A 19,102-nucleotide genomic window follows, 5' to 3' on the forward strand; every position below is an offset into this window, starting at 1 on the left:
TGATCAAAATAATGAAGATGATGATTTATTAAAATTGTATAGCAGCCAAGTTCCAACTAATCAGGGCAATTCACAAGAAAAAAACATTAAAAACAAAAAAATATGTAGCAGGCAAAAAAAAAAAAGATGGCAAGGGTGGCAGACATTGATCCAAAACAAAAGAGAACAAAAGCCCTATAGAATCCTAAGGGGGATCTTGCCAAAGGCCTGGACAGAGACGTGTCTACACGACTCTTCAGAACATCATTAGAATGGGGGACCATCCCAATCTCGGGGGAACCTCATTCCAGAATTGGCTACTGCTAAACCGAATGTACGTTTTAGGGTTTAAATAATACCCAGATTGAAGGATATGATTAGGAAAGTTAAATGTTTAGCCTCTCACAAATACTTTATTTTGTCTTCAATTTCTAGAATATATTTTAATATATTTTCACAGGCCATGGGAAAACTCCAAAAGATGCTGCTTCTGTTCGTGCCACTCACCCCATACCTGCTGCTTGTGGAATATATTATTTTGAAGTAAAAATTGTCAGTAAAGGAAGAGATGGGTAAGATTTTCATATATATATTGTTGCAAATATAGTTTGATTTATACAGGCTGACATTTTAATAAAAAAATTAGTAGTGCATGCAATTGCTGTTTCTAATTTTCTCCATATATTTAAAGATGTAATTCAGTTTATTCAGTTGAAGAATTGTTATAGACCCACACTGTTCATTTTTTTTCAATCATCAATTTCTATATAGTCCAGAGAAATCAAATACTTGGCCTTACTTGCATTACAAACAAATTCCTTTTGGTAATTTAATATAGTAACACTGTTAAATTAATAGTATGCATACTACCAGATCACTTCCTAGATTAAAATAGAATTTTTTATTTTTCATTTCTGCTTTTTGATATTATTCTAGTAAATTCAAATTTAGTAAATTTGTTGCTCATGCTAAATCTAATGCAACCTACAGTGTCAAAATTCTGATTTCTTTGATTCAGTTAATCTTGGTCTGTAGAAGAGTATACAGTTCCCACTACCTGAAAAGCCACAACACATTTTGCACAACATGCTAATAATTATGCTCCAAAAGTCAATAAGTCTACGGCCTTTTTTCATAGAATAGGAGTTTTAAGGAGTCAAATCAGTTTTCCTAAACATCTGCAAATGTCTATGGAGATTCTCAATCATCTAGGTCATGGTTATCATGCCTTTTGGAAAAAGCACCTTTATGATAAATATCTGCAGCATATTTCTCTACAATTTCTGAGGTTGCAAGTCTAATTTTCTATTCATATATGAATATACAGTCCAGGTTTGGACGGTATATACTACAGTTAAATGTTGACTCATTTGTAGCTAAGTATGTTGTGCAAACCTATGCAATTGGATTAGTTCAGTAAACTATGGTTAATAGATTAATTGTGGGAATAAAATTAGCTCTATCTTAATGTGATTGTAATGATGAATAAAGACTAATGTGCCATATAAGTAATTAATAATATGATAAAATTTTGTAAATTGTGTTAGCATGTTGGAGGAAATAAGTACTTCCTTATTCCATGGTTGACAATCAGGACTTCATTTAATTAACAACAGACTTCAACTGAATCCCAGTAATCCCAGTGACTAAGGTAGGCACCTCTGTACTCAGGAGTTTATCATCTTTGGATGGGGTTGCACTGCCCCAGACAGACCTGGTGCATAACTTGGGGGTTCTCTTGAACTCATGGCTCTTGCTCAAAAAGCTGGTGGCTGCTATAGCCAGGAGGGCCTTTGCCCAGTTCCACATTGTACACCAATTACGCCCTTTTCTGGACAGGGAGCCTTTACCCTCAATCACTCCTGCCCTGGTCATCTCCCTATTGGATTATTGCAATACACTCTACATGGGGCTACCTCTGAAAAGCATCCAGAAGCTTCAAGTGGTGCAGAGTGCAGCTACGTGAGCCATACTGTGTACCCAAAGGAAGGGTTCATACAACACCCTTACTCCACAATCTGCACTGGATACCAGTTTGCTTCTGGGTCCAATTCAAGGTATTGGTCATCACCTATAAAACCATGCATACAATAGGCTTCATCCAATCTCATCAGCCTATCTCACTCGATCAGGTAGGGAAGGTATGTTGCCTGTCTGTAATAAAGAATTTTGACTGGTGGGGTCTAGGAAAAGAGCCTCCTCTGCCAATGCCCTCACTTTGTGGAACATCCTGCTATCAGAGGTGAAGAAAGTCCTCAATCCCTTGGCTTTCTGCAAAGGGGGCAAAATTTGGCTCTGCATCCTTGCATATAGGTCACAGAGAACCAGGCAACCAAGGGGCTGGTTAGTCCCTTGAGAGCCCCTCCACCTGTAATAATCCAATGTTAAAAGGCCATCTTAAATTTTTGTTTTCCCTTTTGATGTTTGTCATTCTATAATTTTAAATTTTTTTTACCCTAATTTATTTTTTAATTTTAATGTTACTATTTACATGCTTTATGTATTGATTATATTGTACATTGCCCAGTCTTTTTGAGTGAGAAGGGTGATAGAAATATGAAATATAAAGAAATAATAAATAATTCCTCCTACTTTTGAGTGTCTATCAAGATCCTCAATCATCCAGGTCATTGTTATCCCAAAGATGCTTGTCCAAAAGGCAACTGGACTTTCATTCCTTTTGAGGAGTGTGATAATATGAGAGTTTATATTTGTGATATTGATAGAGTAAATATAGTCAGGTTATAAAATACTTTTAACAGTTGAATTTTTAATGCAATTCTAAACAATGTATGCACTGGGTAGTATGTACTAATGTGTTTTTTTAATAGTAAAATGGGAGCAGGTGCAATTAAAGTACACAGGAAGCTTTATATTATTTACTATTTCTCTAAAGATGCTTTATACATATAGGTGAGATAATTTTTAGTTATTTATCACATTTTCAAACCACCTGTCTCCCTCTACAATAACATTTCTTGTGGAGAATTCTTTGAACTTGGTTATAACTTGGCTATCAAAACCTTTAAAAAATGCAAACCTTACTACAATTTTCTAGATATCTGTATAAACATAGAAGTTTATACAAATATATCTCAAATAATGTTAGCAGTAGAAATATCCAGCTCTATATTCAATGCAAATGTGTGCATCTTGGAGTGAATGTTGAGTCCTGAATTTTTTTTGGGCAAGAATTTAGAAGTGGCTTGCCATTGCCTTCTTTCTAGGTCTGAGAGAGAATGAGTAGCTCAAGATCACAGCCATCTTTGTGCCTAAGGTAGGATTAAAACTCAAAATCCCCAGTTTGTAGCCAGGTATCTTAACCACTACACCAGGGGTAGGCAACCTCGGCTCTTTTATGACTCATGGACTTCAACTCCCAGAATTCCTGAGTCAGCAGGAATTCTGGGAGTTGAAGTCCATGAGTCATAAAAGAGCCGAGGTTGCCTATCCCTGCACTACACCAAACTGGCTGTCAGTAACATCTAAAGAAGAAAGTTAACCATTGGCCATCCTCCAGTTTGGATTTTAATAACAGACAGAGTCACATTTTGCAGAAGTTAATTTCAAATGATTCATGGTCTCAGAGTGTAACCAAAGGTCTGTGTTTTAACCTATTTCTGTTATTGTCCCTGGTTAGAGATCATGCTGAACAGAAAAACAGAGTTGGAAGGGACCTTGGAGGGCAGGAGACCCTACACCATTTCAGACAAAGGTCTGTCCAGTCTATTTTTAAAAGCCCCCAGTGATGGAGATATTGAAGAGCACTGGACCTAAAAGAGAACCTTGCATTACCCTTCTGCTTCCTTCCTTCCATATAGATGTAATTCCATTAAGGGCTACACATTGAGTGTGGTTTGTCAGTAGGTTACAAATCCATCTGGTGGTGATGCTATCTATCCCACATTTTTCTAGCTTACCAAGAAGTAGGTTGCGGTCTACTTTATGAAATGCCTTACTGAAATCCAAGTATACTATGACCACAGCATTTCATTGGTCCACTAATTTAGTCACTTTGTCAAAGAATGAAATAAGATTTGTTTGGCATGATCTGTTTTGGACAAAGCCATGTAGGCTTCTGGTTATAACCGCATGCCTCTAGGTGTTCTCAGATCAGTTCCTTGATTATCTTTTCCGGGAACTTCCAAAGTATTGATGTCATACTGATGGGTCTGAGTTTCCTGGATCTATTTTTCCCCCTTTTTTAAAGATGGGAATCACGTCTTCTGGTAATTCCCTGGTGCTCCAGAATCTTTGAAAGATATGATTCAGTGGTTCTGAGAACACGTCTGCCAGCTCCTTCAGAACTCTAGGATCTAATCCATCAGGTGCTGGTGATTTGAACTCATCTAGGTGTTCTCTTACCATTTTCTTGCCTATTTCAGTTTAAATCCCTTGTCTTTTACGATTCTGTTTTTGGTAGGTTGGGCTATTTTTTCTTTTTGTGTGAAGACAGATGCAAAGAAAGAATTAAGCAGCTCTGCTTTCTCCCTGCTGACCATCATTTCCTTGCCATCTTCTCCCATTAGTGGGCCAGTTGGTTTTTTTTACTTGTTTCTTGTTTTTAATATGTTGAAAGAAACTTTTCATTATTTTTGACATTTGTTGCAAGTCTTAGATCATTCTGAGCCTTAGATTTTCTGATTTCATCTTTACAAATTTAGGCTATATGCTGGTATTCAGCCTTAATTATGTGTCCCTCTTTCCATTTTTCATACTTATCCTTTTTGTCTTTCAGTTTATCAGAGAGTTCTTTGTGCAACCATGCTAAACTCAGGCACAACATTGTTTAGCAAAACCAGCAAATGCATTTTATAATTCTTGTCTTTTGTTATATTAAACCAGGCATGTCAAACTTGTGACATCACATGACGTTGCGTGATTTTTTCCCCCCATTGCCAGCAATGGGATGGGCACGGTTTTGGCATGACGCATCTGGCCCATGGGCCGGCAGTTTGACATGCCTGTATTAAACCATCACTAATGTCGATAGTAATATGTGATAAGGTGTATCTGAGCAGCCATTATTATGGATTCAGTTATAGTAAAATATAAAGCTTGCATCAGGTCTTAAAATCATTTGAGTTATTGTAAATGCAATTTGAGCTAGGAAAACCTGTGGAATACCTACCATTTAGCTAAAATGGAAGAGTAATATGAAGATGGATAATATTACATATTACTTTGGAACAAAGAGTTGCAGTAATCAGTTTGAATAAATCATGGTAAAGAGTCTTAAAAGTATGTTTCTTCTAATCTTAAGATAATTCAGCAAAAGATTAATTTTACTATTTATTGAACATCAGGGAATGTTCTTAAAAGGCTGGTTGAAATTTTATTGTTTAAAAATGGAAAATTATGTAAAAGCAGTTACCTATACGGCTCTCTCACTATTGTCCTGGTTTTGTTTGATATCCATAATATTGTTAATAAGGTTTTGGGGAAAATAATGTGAGTTGATTCTAAATTATATACCTCTTGAAACTTAGTTGCAGATGAAAATTAGATATTGGTTTAATAATACCTTGTAGATTAAAAAAAACCAACAAATACAGTGTTAGTCTATATCAAGAAAATAGTTGGTGGTTTCCAAATCACAAGAATTAATAGTTTTATCTTTTATTGGTGAATTCCATCTTCAGCACCACTGATCCCAAAGGTGCTTTTTCAAGAGACAATTAGATTTTCTTGTTTTTCTTTGAAGAAGTTTAGCTTCTCATCCTAGAAGCTTCTTTTAGCTTCTTTAGCTCTGCCTGAATGGTGGGGAATGGAAGGATTTATACAGGCAGCTGGTCATTGGCATTCTTTTAGAGAGTCGTTGATGCCAACTGAGGGTCACCTGACTAGTGCAAATGGGTGTGGAGCCTTCTTGGAACTGTTGAAAGGACTGTGTTGTGGACTGAAGATAGACAATGTCGTATCCCTCCCCCTTGGTTGAGAGAGGGCAGTTCAATTTTGACATAGATGGCCTCTGTTACTCTTCTTTTAAACCAGCGATCCTCTCTGTCCAAAGTCTGTGGACTTTGCTGTCTTCAAAAGAGTGGACAGAGAGGACTGCTGTTTTTTATTTTGTTTGTTTTGTTTTTCCCCTTTTATCTATAACATTTGAGTATTGCTTAAAATTAGTAAAATACCCAAACCAGGGAAAGTGTTTCTCCCTTTAGAGTTAAAAAAAACCCTGAAAATATATATCATATGAATTATGATAAAGATTACTAAGTCAATAGAGGTATATATTATTCCCCCCCCCCGGCAATGAGAAGGAGAGATGGTCAAACTGATCCTTTTATCCAAAGAATAGAATATATCTAACTTTACTTCTAATTTGAAATTGCTTCCAGATGTTGGGCTTGCAATGAAAAATGAAATCTTGATTTTGTTTTTTGTTAATTAGATTATTGTTATAGAAATGGTTTGTACATATTGTTTAAAAACAAAAAACAGTGATTGTAATATTATCTTCTACTGTTGGAAGTTAGTATCCTTCTTTTCTTTACTCTCTTAACATTATCTTTTCTTTTTCCTCCCCCATCTTCTAGTTTTCTATTTTTTGAATTTCTTTGTATTTTATATTTTGACAAACCAATAAAAATATTATTAAAATAAAAATAAAAGAAAATAAATGAGAATTGTTGTTAATCTTAATGCCTGGGTTGGAATTGTAATCTCAAAGTTTGGGAATTATGAAGATAGGAGAACTAGTTTCTGGTTTGTTGTATATTCAGCTTTCCTCACATAACACTAAAATCTTTCCTTTGAATGCTATAAATACATTTAATTTTGAACACTTTTATACCAGAGGTCCCCAGCCTATGGGCCGTGTACCATTATTGAGCCGTGGCTATTGGGCCGCGTGAGTAGCTGGGCAGTGCACGCCTTTGTGTGCGTGCTCAACCCCCCTCGTGCCACCGTTGCCACAAGTGTTGTGCGGGCTGTGGTAGCCCCGCTAGTATCATGCGGGCAGTGGTGTTGCCACAAACCTTCTGGAAGGGGGGGCGGCAGCATCATGAGCAGCAGGTGGGTGGTGGTGCACCACACAAACGTGGCAGCACTGCCGCAAATGATGTGCGAGCGGTGGCAACGCTGCAAGCAGCAGGTGGGCTACGGCACGATCCTCATGTGGGGAGTAGCATCACTGGGCCTCGTGCTGGTAGTAGCATTGCCATGAGCTTAGCAGCGGTGCCACAAGCCTCTCACAGGTGCCACCGTTGCTGAGAGCCTCGTACGCATGCTCGCAGCCCCGTTTGCATGGTGCGCATGCTCATAGCCTGTTTGTACACACACATGCATGTGTGGCCACATTCACGTTTGTGCATGTGTGTGTAAGGTGCCTGCTCCTCCCTCTCCCACCAGGCTGCCAATCCAAAAAGGTTGGAGTCCCCTGTTTTATACTGTGTAATGCTCAAGTTAATCTTTGGTTGTACAAAACAGTTTTAGCCTGAGAAACTGGTTGATACTTATGTGTATAATACTCAGTTTATTAACCATAAATCACTTTGCATATAATGATCAGTCAGAATCTTTAAGAAACCTAGCTCATTGTTAAATAACTAGTTGGTTTATGCTGCCCAGTCTTTCACCATTTGACTCCTGCCAACAGAAGAAGCTAAACCTGTTATTATGGAAGTTGTAGTTCTGAATTTGTGAGGCGTCACCAAGTTGCTTAACTAAGGAAATAAACAAGATTATTTTTACCTATGCTTTTTTCTTGGTTTGTTATTTTTCAAATTGGAATCTGAAACACCTTTTTTGTTAGGCAAGAAACAGGGATTTCATTATGAATATGAAACTAAATAAAGCCTTATTAGAGACACCTTTGATGAGAACCAAATAGGAACAGTTAGATTACAGTTACATAGTGACTTCTTTTAAATGTCAGAATTTGAAATTAAAACTGTTCATTATTAATAAATAATTAAATGTATTTGGTTATTATACCTGAGGATGCAAGATATGGAATAATAGTCATACATTAGAGGGAAGGATTTTCTGATTATTAAGAAAACCCTAATAATAAGAAAATGAAACCTGTTATATTGGATTGTTTTTGCTGGTTCCACGCAGAACCATCTGGTGAGGTTTTAATTTAGATACATATACAAAAGTCAATGGCCTAAATATTTGTTTAAATTATTATTGTATTTTTATGAACACAGAATAAATAAGTACATATGTTAACCCCTCAAACTGTTTCCACAGCATGTGGCTTAAGTTGAGCACTACTTAAAATTATGGTTTGTTTGTTTGTTTGTTTAATTGATTTATGTAGCCAGCCTACTTGGCATACAACTCAAATTTATGTTATATTTCATAAGAAGCTCAGGCCTGATTCATGTTTCTAAACATAGGACACCTATGTTTTTGATTAGTGTCTATTAATTGCTAATAGGGCAGTATATGAGCATAGCTCAGAAGGACATTGGGAACAACAACAATTGTTCATAGATAGAACCTCACCCAAAATGCAATGTCTAGGCGGACTTATCTGAGTTGCCATAAAGTGCAGCATATACTAAGGTAATGCGCTGTAGCTGCTCTGTTCTGCATAGGAAGATAATCCCAAAGAAATACGGATATGTATTCAAGAGTGGAACTACCATCAGCTACCTCCTCTAAATGGAGGACATCAAACTGTACTAAGAGTGAATGAGACTTTGAGTCACTCATCCATCCATCCATCCATCCATCCATCTGCAGTGAGGACATTGGGATATCATTTGGACTTGAGAAGTGTGGCCAATGGTAATAAAGAGAGGGAAGATGATGGAACTACCAGCAAGCCACATAACGGCCATACTGATCAGCCACAAATACCTCAGTATTCAAGAGTAACAAGGGAACCATGAGGAGGAGGCAAGGAAGACATCAATACCAAAAATAAGACAGGTCCTGAAGAGCCAACTGTTGTGACTCAGGGCCAGCCGGTGGGTCCGACAGCCGGGTCCGATGTATCGGAGGACTCAGATGTGGGGGAGGAGGGAAACGAACCGGCTGATGATGATTTGGAGGCTTTGCAGAGTCCTCAGCCGGGGACCTCTTCTCAGCTGTGTGAGCCCGAGAGTGCGGAGGATGATGACCCACAGCTGGCCCTGTTCAAGGACGCCCGACGTAGGAGGCAGACGAGCAGGGACAAACAAAGAAAGACTATGGGACTCCTCGGGAGGAGGCACAGGGAGACCACGCCCTGAGCTCTCTATAAAAGAAGTGTTTGGGGAGGGGCTAGTTGCTGAAAGCAACTTTTTCGTTTGAGAAGACAAGCTCTTGTGTTTTGTTATCTGTGTAATTAAACCTTGGCAGAAGCCTTTTAGCCTTGGACGCTTTCCAGACTCGTCTCTTAATTAGGGGTTGGGAGAAGAGGGCTGGTTCAGAACAGTTTGCTTTCAGCCACCCACCCCTTAATACTACGATGGAGCAGCTTCTTGCCGAGAATGCCCAGCTCAACCAGCAACTCACCTTGCTGGCCACTCAGGTGGCACAACTGCAGGCTCAGGTACATGCTGCCCCCCCACCCAGGAGGAAATGTCAGTTAGCTATGCCGGATAAGTTTGCTGGTAAACCAGAACTGTTTCCTGCCTTCCTGGGACAATGCCAGCTTTATATCAGCGTGAGAGCAGCTGATTTCCCCACTGACCGTGATAAGGTGGGATTCGTGTTGAGCCTTCTGTCGGGAGATGCAGCTCGTTGGGGCACGCCTCTGTTGGCACAGCCTAGCCCTTTGTTGGATAACTTTGGGGGGTTTTGTGACCATATGCGCCTCATGTACGAGGACCCGATTAAGGCGCAGACCGCCACCCGACGTCTGAAAGCTTTGAGGCAGGGTCAGCGCCCCCTACAGGCCTATATCAGCGATTTCCGGCTGCTTAGCCAGGATTCCGCCTGGAATGAGGCTGCGCTCGTGGATGCCTTTCAGGATGGCTTGTCAGAGGAGATGTTGGATGAGCTGGCCCGCGTGGACATTCCCTCAGATCTGAATGGGCTGATCCATCTTTGTCTGCGGATCGATGCCCGGCTGCAGCAGCGTAAGAGTCGCCGTGCCACCCCACAGACCCCTGCCGCCCCTGTTGTGCGTGAGCCCCCAGTCCAGAGGGAGGAGCCAATGGAGCTGGGTGCCGCCAGGTCCCGTCTATCGGTGACGGAAATGGACAGACGACGATCGGAGGGGTTGTGTTTTTACTGTGGGGACCCTGGACATTTGGCTGCTTCTTGCCCAAAGAAGCGTCAGCGGGCGTCAGTGACCAAGCCAGCTCCGAGAAAGTCCCCTGCTTTGCTATCGGGAAACGGTCCGAGCCCGATCTAGACGGTGTGAAAGATCGGGCGACCCACAACGATCACGCCGAGCGATGCCGTTCCGACGGTGCCTGTGAACCTCCACGGCATTTGATTTTGGAGGCACGACTGATCCTTCCTGGCAAGCCAGAGGGGATTCCGGTCCATGCCTTAATTGACTCTGGGGCTACCACTAACTTTATGGATTCGGCCTTTGTGGCCAAATGGGCTGTTCCCCAGTGTCCGGTGGATCCGCCCATGCTTGTGGAGACCATCGATGGTCGAGTGCTCCTGTCCGGGCCTATCACGGCCGCCACGCAACCCGTGTGTATGGCCATCAGTACCCATGTGGAGGCCATTCAGTTTTACGTCACTTCGGATCTGCACTTCCCCGTGGTCTTGGGACTGGCGTGGCTCCGGGCGCATGATCCACAGATCTATTGGTCTCAGAACTTGGTCACCTTCCCAAGTTTGCAGTGCGTGGACCACACCCGCCATATCTGTGCCGGCCAGGTGGAGGGTTCCTCAGGGGTTTCCTTGCCTCCCGTACTGTCCGACTTTGCTGACGTGTTCAGCGAGTCAGAGGCGGACCAATTACCCCCGCACAGGCCCTACGACTGCTCCATTGACCTAGTCCCTGATGCGCCTCTCCCAGTGGGGCGTTTGTACTCCATGTCGGAGCCCGAGTTGGCCGCATTGCGGGACTTCCTGACAAAGAACTTGGCTCGTGGATTCATCCGGCCCTCGTCCTCGCCAGTGTCTGCGCCCGTGCTCTTCGTCAAAAAGAAGTCGGGCGAGTTACGGCTTTGCTGTGACTACCGGAAACTCAACGCTATCACGGTGCGTAACCGCTACCCGCTGCCCCTCATCCCCGAGCTCTTGGACCGACTCCGGGAGGCTAAGATCTTCACGAAACTGGACCTGCGTGGAGCTTACAACCTCGTCAGGGTTCGGCCGGGTGATGAGTGGAAGACGGCGTTTGGTACTCGCTATGGACATTTCGAGTACACGGTGATGCCGTTTGGCCTGACCAACGCCCCCGCTGTGTTTCAGCATTTTATGAATGACATCTTTCGGGATCTGTTGGACCAGTTTGTTGTGATTTACCTGGACGACATCCTGATTTACTCCCCGTCGCGTGAAGCGCATCATCAGCATCTCCGTCAGGTCCTGCAGCGCCTCCGGAAACCGGCTGTTTGCCAAGTTGGAGAAGTGCCAGTTCTACCAGGTGACCATTGATTTCTTGGGCCACCGCATTTCTCCCGAGGGCATCGCCATGGATCCAAGTAAAGTTGAGTCGTTGCAGAGTTGGCAACCCCCGCGTCGCGTGAAGGATGTTCAGCGACTTCTTGGATTTGCCAACTACTATCGGACATTCATCCCTGGCTTTGCTGCCTTGACAGCCCCCCTCACCCGGCTCCTGCAGAAGAAGACTCGGTTCCAGTGGAACGCCCCCGAACAACAGGCGTTCCAAGCTTTGAAGGACGCCTTCATGAAGGAGCCCATCTTGAAGCATCCTGACCCGCAACGGCCGTTTGTCGTGGAGGCGGACGCCTCCGACATTGCCATTGGGGCCGTGTTACTCCAGGCAGCGACGCCCAACAGTACCCTTTTCCCTTGCGCGTATCACTCTCGGAAATTGAATCCCTCGGAGCGCAACTATACCATCTGGGAGAAGGAGCTGCTGGCCATCAAGGCGGCGTTCGAGGCTTGGAGGCATCATCTGGAGGGGGCGCGGCATCAAATCGAGGTCCGGACGGACCACAAGAATCTGGAAAGCCTGCAGACCGCTCGGAATTTGAACCAACGCCAGATCCGGTGGTCCCTCTTCTTTGCGAGGTTTGACTTTCGGGTGCGGTACATACCAAGCGGGCACAACCAGAGAGCGGATGCTCTGTCCAGGAAGCCCGAGTACACCCGAGTGGAAGACAAGCTTCCGCCCAGGACAGTGATCCCCGTCGAGTCTTTTGCTGCGGTACGGGAGCCGGTGGATATACGGGCTCGGATCCGGGAGGCGCAGCAGCAGGAGGCGTGGGTGGCTCAGCGGAAGGAAGAGGTGGGGCCAGATTCGCCTTGGTCGGTCACGGATGGACTCCTGTATTATCGTGACCGGCTCTATGTTCCAGGAGGGCCACTCAGGGGACTCGTCCTCAGCCAATGTCATGATAACCCGGCTGCGGGGCATTTTGGCCTGTTCAAGACTCTGAACCTGGTCTCCCGTACTTTCTGGTGGCCCCGAGTCCGACACGATGTCCAGTCTTATGTCACCTCTTGCGTCCCATGCAGGCAGGCCAAGTCAGCGACAGGGGCCCCGCCTGGTTTACTGCAGCCTTTGCCAACGCCCAAGAGACCCTGGGGGGCTGTGTCCATGGACTTTCTGACGGATCTACCCCCATCCTCCGGCTTCACAACAGTGTTTGTGGTGGTGGACATGTTGACCAAGATGGCGCACTTCATCCCCTGTCGCGGCTTACCGTCAGCTCGCGCCACTAGTCGCATGTTCATCCAACAGGTGTTCCGGCTGCACGGCCTTCCCGATAGGGTCGTCTCCGATAGGGGGGCCCAGTTTACAGCCCGCTTCTGGCAGGAGTTGATGCGGGCGTTGGACATTAAGGTTTGCCTCTCGTCCGCGCATCATCCTCAGACCGACGGGGGTACCGAGAAGGTCATCGGCATCTTAGAGCAGTATCTGCGCTGCTATGTTAACCTGCAGCAGGACAACTGGGTGGACTATTTGGCCATAGCCGAGTTTGCCTTTAATAACTCGCAACACACCTCCACGCAGATGACACCGTTCTTGGCCAACGTGGGTTATCACCCCAGGTTCTTCCCTCTTTCTCCCGTGGACTCACCGGAGCCGGCAGCGAACGAATTCATGGCGGAGTTACAGGCGATCCATCGGTTGGTGCGACGGCAGCTGGAGAAGGCCAAGGCCGACTACAAGAGGTTCGCCGATCGGTCGAGAAGGGATACGCCTCCACTATCGGTGGGGGATCGGGTCTGGCTGTCCACCAGGAACCTACCATCCACTCGGCCGGCGAGGAAGCTGGACCACCGTTACCTTGGACCGTTCCCAGTCGAGGCCGTCATCAACCCGGTCGCCTATCGTTTAACTCTGCCACGTTCCCTGCGCGTGCACCCCGTCTTCCATCGGTCCTTGTTGGTCCCCGAACAACCGGCCTGTCCACTTCGCCAAGCGGAACCTCCCGCATCAGAAACTCGTGATGGAGGCAGCACCCCCGAGTACGAGGTCGCCAGCATCAGGGATTCCCGCTGGCTGAAAGGTCGCTTCCAGTACCTGATCGAGTGGAAAGGGTACGGGCCGGAGGACTTCACATGGGAAGACGCGACCGCCGTTCATGCCCCTGCGTTGGTGACTGCTTTTCACGAACAGTTCCCATCCCGACCGCATCCGGATCGGCAGACCCGAGGGAAGGGCCCTGCGGTGCGGGATAGTGTTGTGACTCAGGGCCAGCCGGTGGGTCCGACAGCCGGGTCCGATGTATCGGAGGACTCAGATGTGGGGGAGGAGGGAAACGAACCGGCTGATGATGATTTGGAGGCTTTGCAGAGTCCTCAGCCGGGGACCTCTTCTCAGCTGTGTGAGCCCGAGAGTGCGGAGGATGATGACCCACAGCTGGCCCTGTTCAAGGACGCCCGACGTAGGAGGCAGACGAGCAGGGACAAACAAAGAAAGACTATGGGACTCCTCGGGAGGAGGCACAGGGAGACCACGCCCTGAGCTCTCTATAAAAGAAGTGTTTGGGGAGGGGCTAGTTGCTGAAAGCAACTTTTTCGTTTGAGAAGACAAGCTCTTGTGTTTTGTTATCTGTGTAATTAAACCTTGGCAGAAGCCTTTTAGCCTTGGACGCTTTCCAGACTCGTCTCTTAATTAGGGGTTGGGAGAAGAGGGCTGGTTCAGAACAGTAACTCATAAAGAACTAGTTCCATGCCATCAACATGTATGCCCTGCTAGCCGTTAGATACCCTGCCAATATAGTGGCCAAAGGAGGACATGGGAGATAGTGATGTGAAGATCCAGAAGCTCCTCACAATCTACAAAGGATTCCACCCCATGTCCAACACCCAGATACTGTACACCAGTTGGAAACAATATCAAAACCATTGTCCTGGAGGAAACCCAGAACACCTGGGACTACATCAGTAAAATGGCACCCAAACATGAGCTGCTGAATCTAGGTCCTATCCAGGTGTAATACCTAAGCTATTGCCGTAATTTGGCTGCGTTGCAGTTTATTTGATGCATTAAATTTAGAGCGTGAGAAAAGAAAGCAGTTACTAAAAAAAAATCTGCAAATAAATATTCCAGATTAATTGCTTGATACATTCTTATATTTTCTGTGATTATCACTATTAGAGGAGCTCAGTAATATTTAGTTTCTTTTTTCATTTAAAATCCAAAAATGTTTGTCATCAGGAAAATATTGACTGGGAGAATATAGAAGGTCCTGTTTGTTATTCATGTCAGTAAGCGAGACTTTTGTATGCACAGAAGGGGAAAGACCAACACATTCCTACAATGGAAGAACAAATGGGGAAGCCGATGGAATTGGCTAAGGTGGCTAAATTGACTACTTTGATTAAAGAAAAGACTGTGTGTAGCTTTGTTTTTCTCTGGAAGCTCCTTTAGGACAGTTTGCTTGAAACTGAACAAAGTGAAACTGTCAGGTGCAAAAGATCAGGGCCCCACTTGAAATTCCAATTAAACTGATAGGGAATGGCTATACAGTTCTGTTGGCAGTCATCAATACTAATTTTAGAATTGAATCCATTATTGAGCATAAAGTAGGGCATGGTGGATAATCCCTGAGAGGTAATCCATCTGGATTTTAGCACTTACAGTTTCTTAAATTCTAGTAAAGCCTACAGCATTAATTATAAAATGCATACTTTATTTTATAATTTATAACTTGATAACTTCTTATTGTTCTCTTACAAAAAATACATTATTAAATTGTTGTGTGATAGGAGATTATGATTAGCTTCAAGGGATAATAAGTGTAAGTTTTGCGATGTTGAGTATTAACCTTCAGTTTGCATATTCGTCGTATAGAAATCTTTAAAGATTCAATTTAAATTCTGAATTTGAATTTTCCTGTCAGGGTCCTGGATATTGGCATGACACTTGTTGTCTCGGCTGCTAAGCAAAGGAAAAGAAAAGCTATTGTAAATGTTAGATATGTCTGCAAAAATATGTTTTTTCTTTTTCTTCATTAATATTTTTAAAGGATGAGCACCTCCATATAACAGATACATGGTGGGGGGGGGAGACTTTCCTTCGAATAGATATTTTCCAGAATTGCATTAAAAATCAAACATACCAATGTGGGAAAAATCCACATTAAATTATTTTTCTTTTCCAAAATCTTACTTGCTAGGTAGAAATTAATACATTATAAATCAACTTTCTTCTTTTTCTTTTTTGGTCATTTTCATGAAATGCAGATTGTATTTCATTTTTCTAGAAAAAGATTCTAGAAATCAGTATTGCTTTCCAACAACCTGAAGGAATTTCATCCTAGAAGACATTTGATTTGTTTTCTATCAGTTTTCTTTCTCCCCTTTATTCCCTCCCTAAGGACATGTATTTTTCTCTGGAACCATTTTAGGGTATTTCTACCTGTCAAAGTCAGGCTCCATCCACTATTGCTTGCATGTTATCTCTTAGGAAGATTCTTGGAATGGCAAAATTCATAGGTGCGTTCCTTGTTGAAGTTCTTAAATCTTGGCAAATGTTTTCTAGATTAATTAGTAGAGCAAAATATAATCCAAATGGAAAATGTAACACAAGACTTTTTTTTCTGATCAGTTAGTTACACTAGAAAGAAATACTCAATAATTCCTTAATATCTGAATATTGTAAAAGTGTTTTATCAGTCTTTAATATTCTCAGGAAAGGAAAATAATAAAAATCAAATAAATAAAAATATTTTGAGTAAAAAGTCAAATGTTTTGGCATTATAAATTAAATTGAAAAATTGATTTTTGTTTCATTACTGTTTTGAAATGAATACATATGAAGCAGAGAAAGATGACTGTTTAATTTCCATTTTTCAGTTATATGGGAATTGGGCTCTCAGCTCAAGGAGTGAACATGAACAGACTACCAGGTATGATGAAGAATAATTATTTTTAAAAACCCTTTATTGTTATGATACATTAATCCATTCAGTTTTTCTTTCTTCTAGATGAGAACTGTCTTTAATAATTTTATAATGTAATCTAGGATTCAGAAAGAATGTTGTTTTTTATTCAAGCTATAGCTTGTCATATCCTATCAAAATTACTCCAACATTTCAAGAGTGTTTGCAGAAAGATAATGCAGGCCTTCTATGCAAACATCAGTTAAATACCATTTAGCATAACATATAGATGGATGTTTCTATCCAAAAAAAGAGATATTCAACATGCCACAATTATGTAAATATCTTAGCTCTGCTTAGGAAACCTCAAAATGTAACATTTTGACCAAGAAAAGGAGTTCGGTATAATGCTGATTTCACTTTAAGCATAATATATTTGAGGAACACTTCCTAATCATTTAGGCCCAAAAGAGTTATCAGTAACATAGATTTTTTTCTTAACAGTTGTTTGAAACTGCTTGAAAATTGTAAATACTTTAGAGGAATTGATTGCTAATTATAAAATGCTTAAAGACCTCTGTGTTGGTAATTGCCCGAATTGCACTGTGTCTTTCATTTTGTGTATGCATGGTGGTTTAAATTATCATCCTCTCCAGATTTTTTTTAAAAAATCCTTTTTTTCTTAATTGAAATATAGCTAGTTGTTAGGTTAATTTATGTATAGCTGAATGAGTGAAGGGCTTCAAACTGGGCAGACCACAGGATGTACTTACTGGCTGTAGCTTCTTTTCTCCTCCTGATTTCTATGCATTCTGTCTGAAAACTGAAGACAAGATTTATTCATCTGTTTAGTACTATTACTGATAGATATATTTTGGAACTGTTTTATTAGGATACTGAACCACATGAAATTCTCTATGCCAGTTCAAGCAAATATGCTTATGTTCTCCCCCAGCTGAATATGTGTAGAATGAGAGAAATAGAAGGTGGAACTATAGAATAATATCATTCGGTGGCTGAAAATAGCTAATGTAAACATTAAAGAGACATCTTGTCTAATTTGGATTTTTAGTGAGAATTAAGGTGATAACGTATAACATTTTTTTTAAATTTCTCAAACCACAGTCTACAAATCGAGACGAGTTTTTGTAGCTAGTCATTCTTCACTGCTAATCAGTCTCAAGCAGTTATTTTTGTAACAGTAGCGTAAGTCCTAGATTTAGTTTTAAACTAGGAAAAATTATCTTAAAATTCATTTTAAATAATATTTAAATCAATGATATATTCTAAGATTGGTTGTGATTTTGTCCCCAGCACCGTGTATTTTAACTGCCCGTAAGCAATGGAGAGGAAATGCAGAAAGTATCCCTGGTCTGAAAGGTTTAACAACAACCATATACACATATTTGGGGATTTGACTACTTGAACAAGGGGAATTGTTCTTGAATAAATTATTATATTTATAAACTTATTTATATGCATTTGTTTATATTTCCAAAAATTGTATTGGGAAGGAAAATGAGAAGGGAAGAATTAATTTCATTAATTAATTTAATTACTTTGAACCAGGTTTTAACTATATGTTCTCATACAAAACTCAGCAGATTATTGATGTGAATGCAGAATGCCAGGAGTCCATACATAACTTTCCATACATCATCTCTTTTTTATGCATGTCTAGCCTCTGATGTAGCACGCAAGTTTCATGTTGTAATGCCAAAACCAGGTTCATTTTCAAAGTCATTTTACTGAGGATTTCTTGACTGTGTTAATTTATTTGTGTAAGGCTGATACAACTAAATAATACAGGAATGCGTGAGAAAATTTCAACCTAACAGCTTGGTGAACAGGCCAATAACAGTCTTGATAGAACTGACACAAGAGAAGAAGGGGAGAATACTGTTTCCTAGGTACAAAGAGAACATTTTGGTACCTCTTCTGCTGCTTTCAACTCTTGCATTGAACAAGAACTTCACATTCAGTTTTTACATGCCAAACTCTATAACCTATGGCCTGTGCTGAATCAGGGTAAAAAATATTTGATGGGGTGGGTGGCAACAATATTTAAGGGGACTTTTTTGTAATTCTATCTTGCACACCAATTAAGGCCTTTCCTGGAGAGCTTGCTCATAGTCACTCATGCCTAATCACCTTTCATTTGGACTATTGCAATGTGCTTTTCATGGGGCTGTCACTGAAAATCACCCAAAGCTTCAACTGGTTGAAAATGCAGCACTTATAATGTGATGGGAGCCTTTACGTTTTCCCGTTTACCACCTCTAATGCAATGGCCTAGATATTGATCACCTTCTTCTAGTGGCTTCGACTTACTAAATAAGGAGGGTGTCTCTGGAACCTTAGGAAATGTCATATCCAGGAGTCATAGAGATAAACTCTTTTACTTGTAGCCCCCTTCTCTGGAACAGCATTCTTTATGAGGTCAGTGTGGCTCTAATATCTTTTTCCATTTGGAAATCCATTAAGCCCTGGCTATTCTAGAGAACTTTGTGGTGATGGAGACTTTCCTGCTAGGTTAGGAAACTATAAGCTATTCCTTGGAGTGCTGTTATTTTGTTTTTATACTGATTTTACTACCGTGTTGTTTTAATACTCTTTCTTATTTACCTTATTCTGTAAGTTAATTAGAGCCTTGCTTAGATTAAAACAGCATTTAGATTACAGCAAAGAAATAAATAAATGTTCTTCCTATCTAATATTCATAGTGCTGCAAACACACATGGCTAACTTATATA

The 19,102-nt window shown here is 41.9% G+C and overlaps 1 protein-coding gene across 2 annotated transcripts in view; it reads left to right on the top strand.

Moving 5' to 3' along the window:
• RANBP9 (RAN binding protein 9) overlaps positions 1 to 19,102 on the top strand; it is a 44,329-nt gene that overhangs the window by 6,078 nt on the left and 19,149 nt on the right. For both annotated transcript variants that reach the window (XM_081322327.1, XM_081322328.1), the window contains exons 2-3: positions 440 to 551; positions 16,324 to 16,376. In XM_081322327.1, coding sequence (XP_081178453.1) covers positions 440 to 551; positions 16,324 to 16,376 — 165 coding nt within the window. The remainder of the gene's footprint in view (positions 1 to 439; positions 552 to 16,323; positions 16,377 to 19,102) is intronic.

The sequence above is a fragment of the Vipera berus genome (genome assembly GCF_964194415.1).
Source record: "Vipera berus genome assembly, chromosome: 3".
In the NCBI taxonomy this organism is placed as follows: Eukaryota; Metazoa; Chordata; class Lepidosauria; order Squamata; family Viperidae; genus Vipera; species Vipera berus.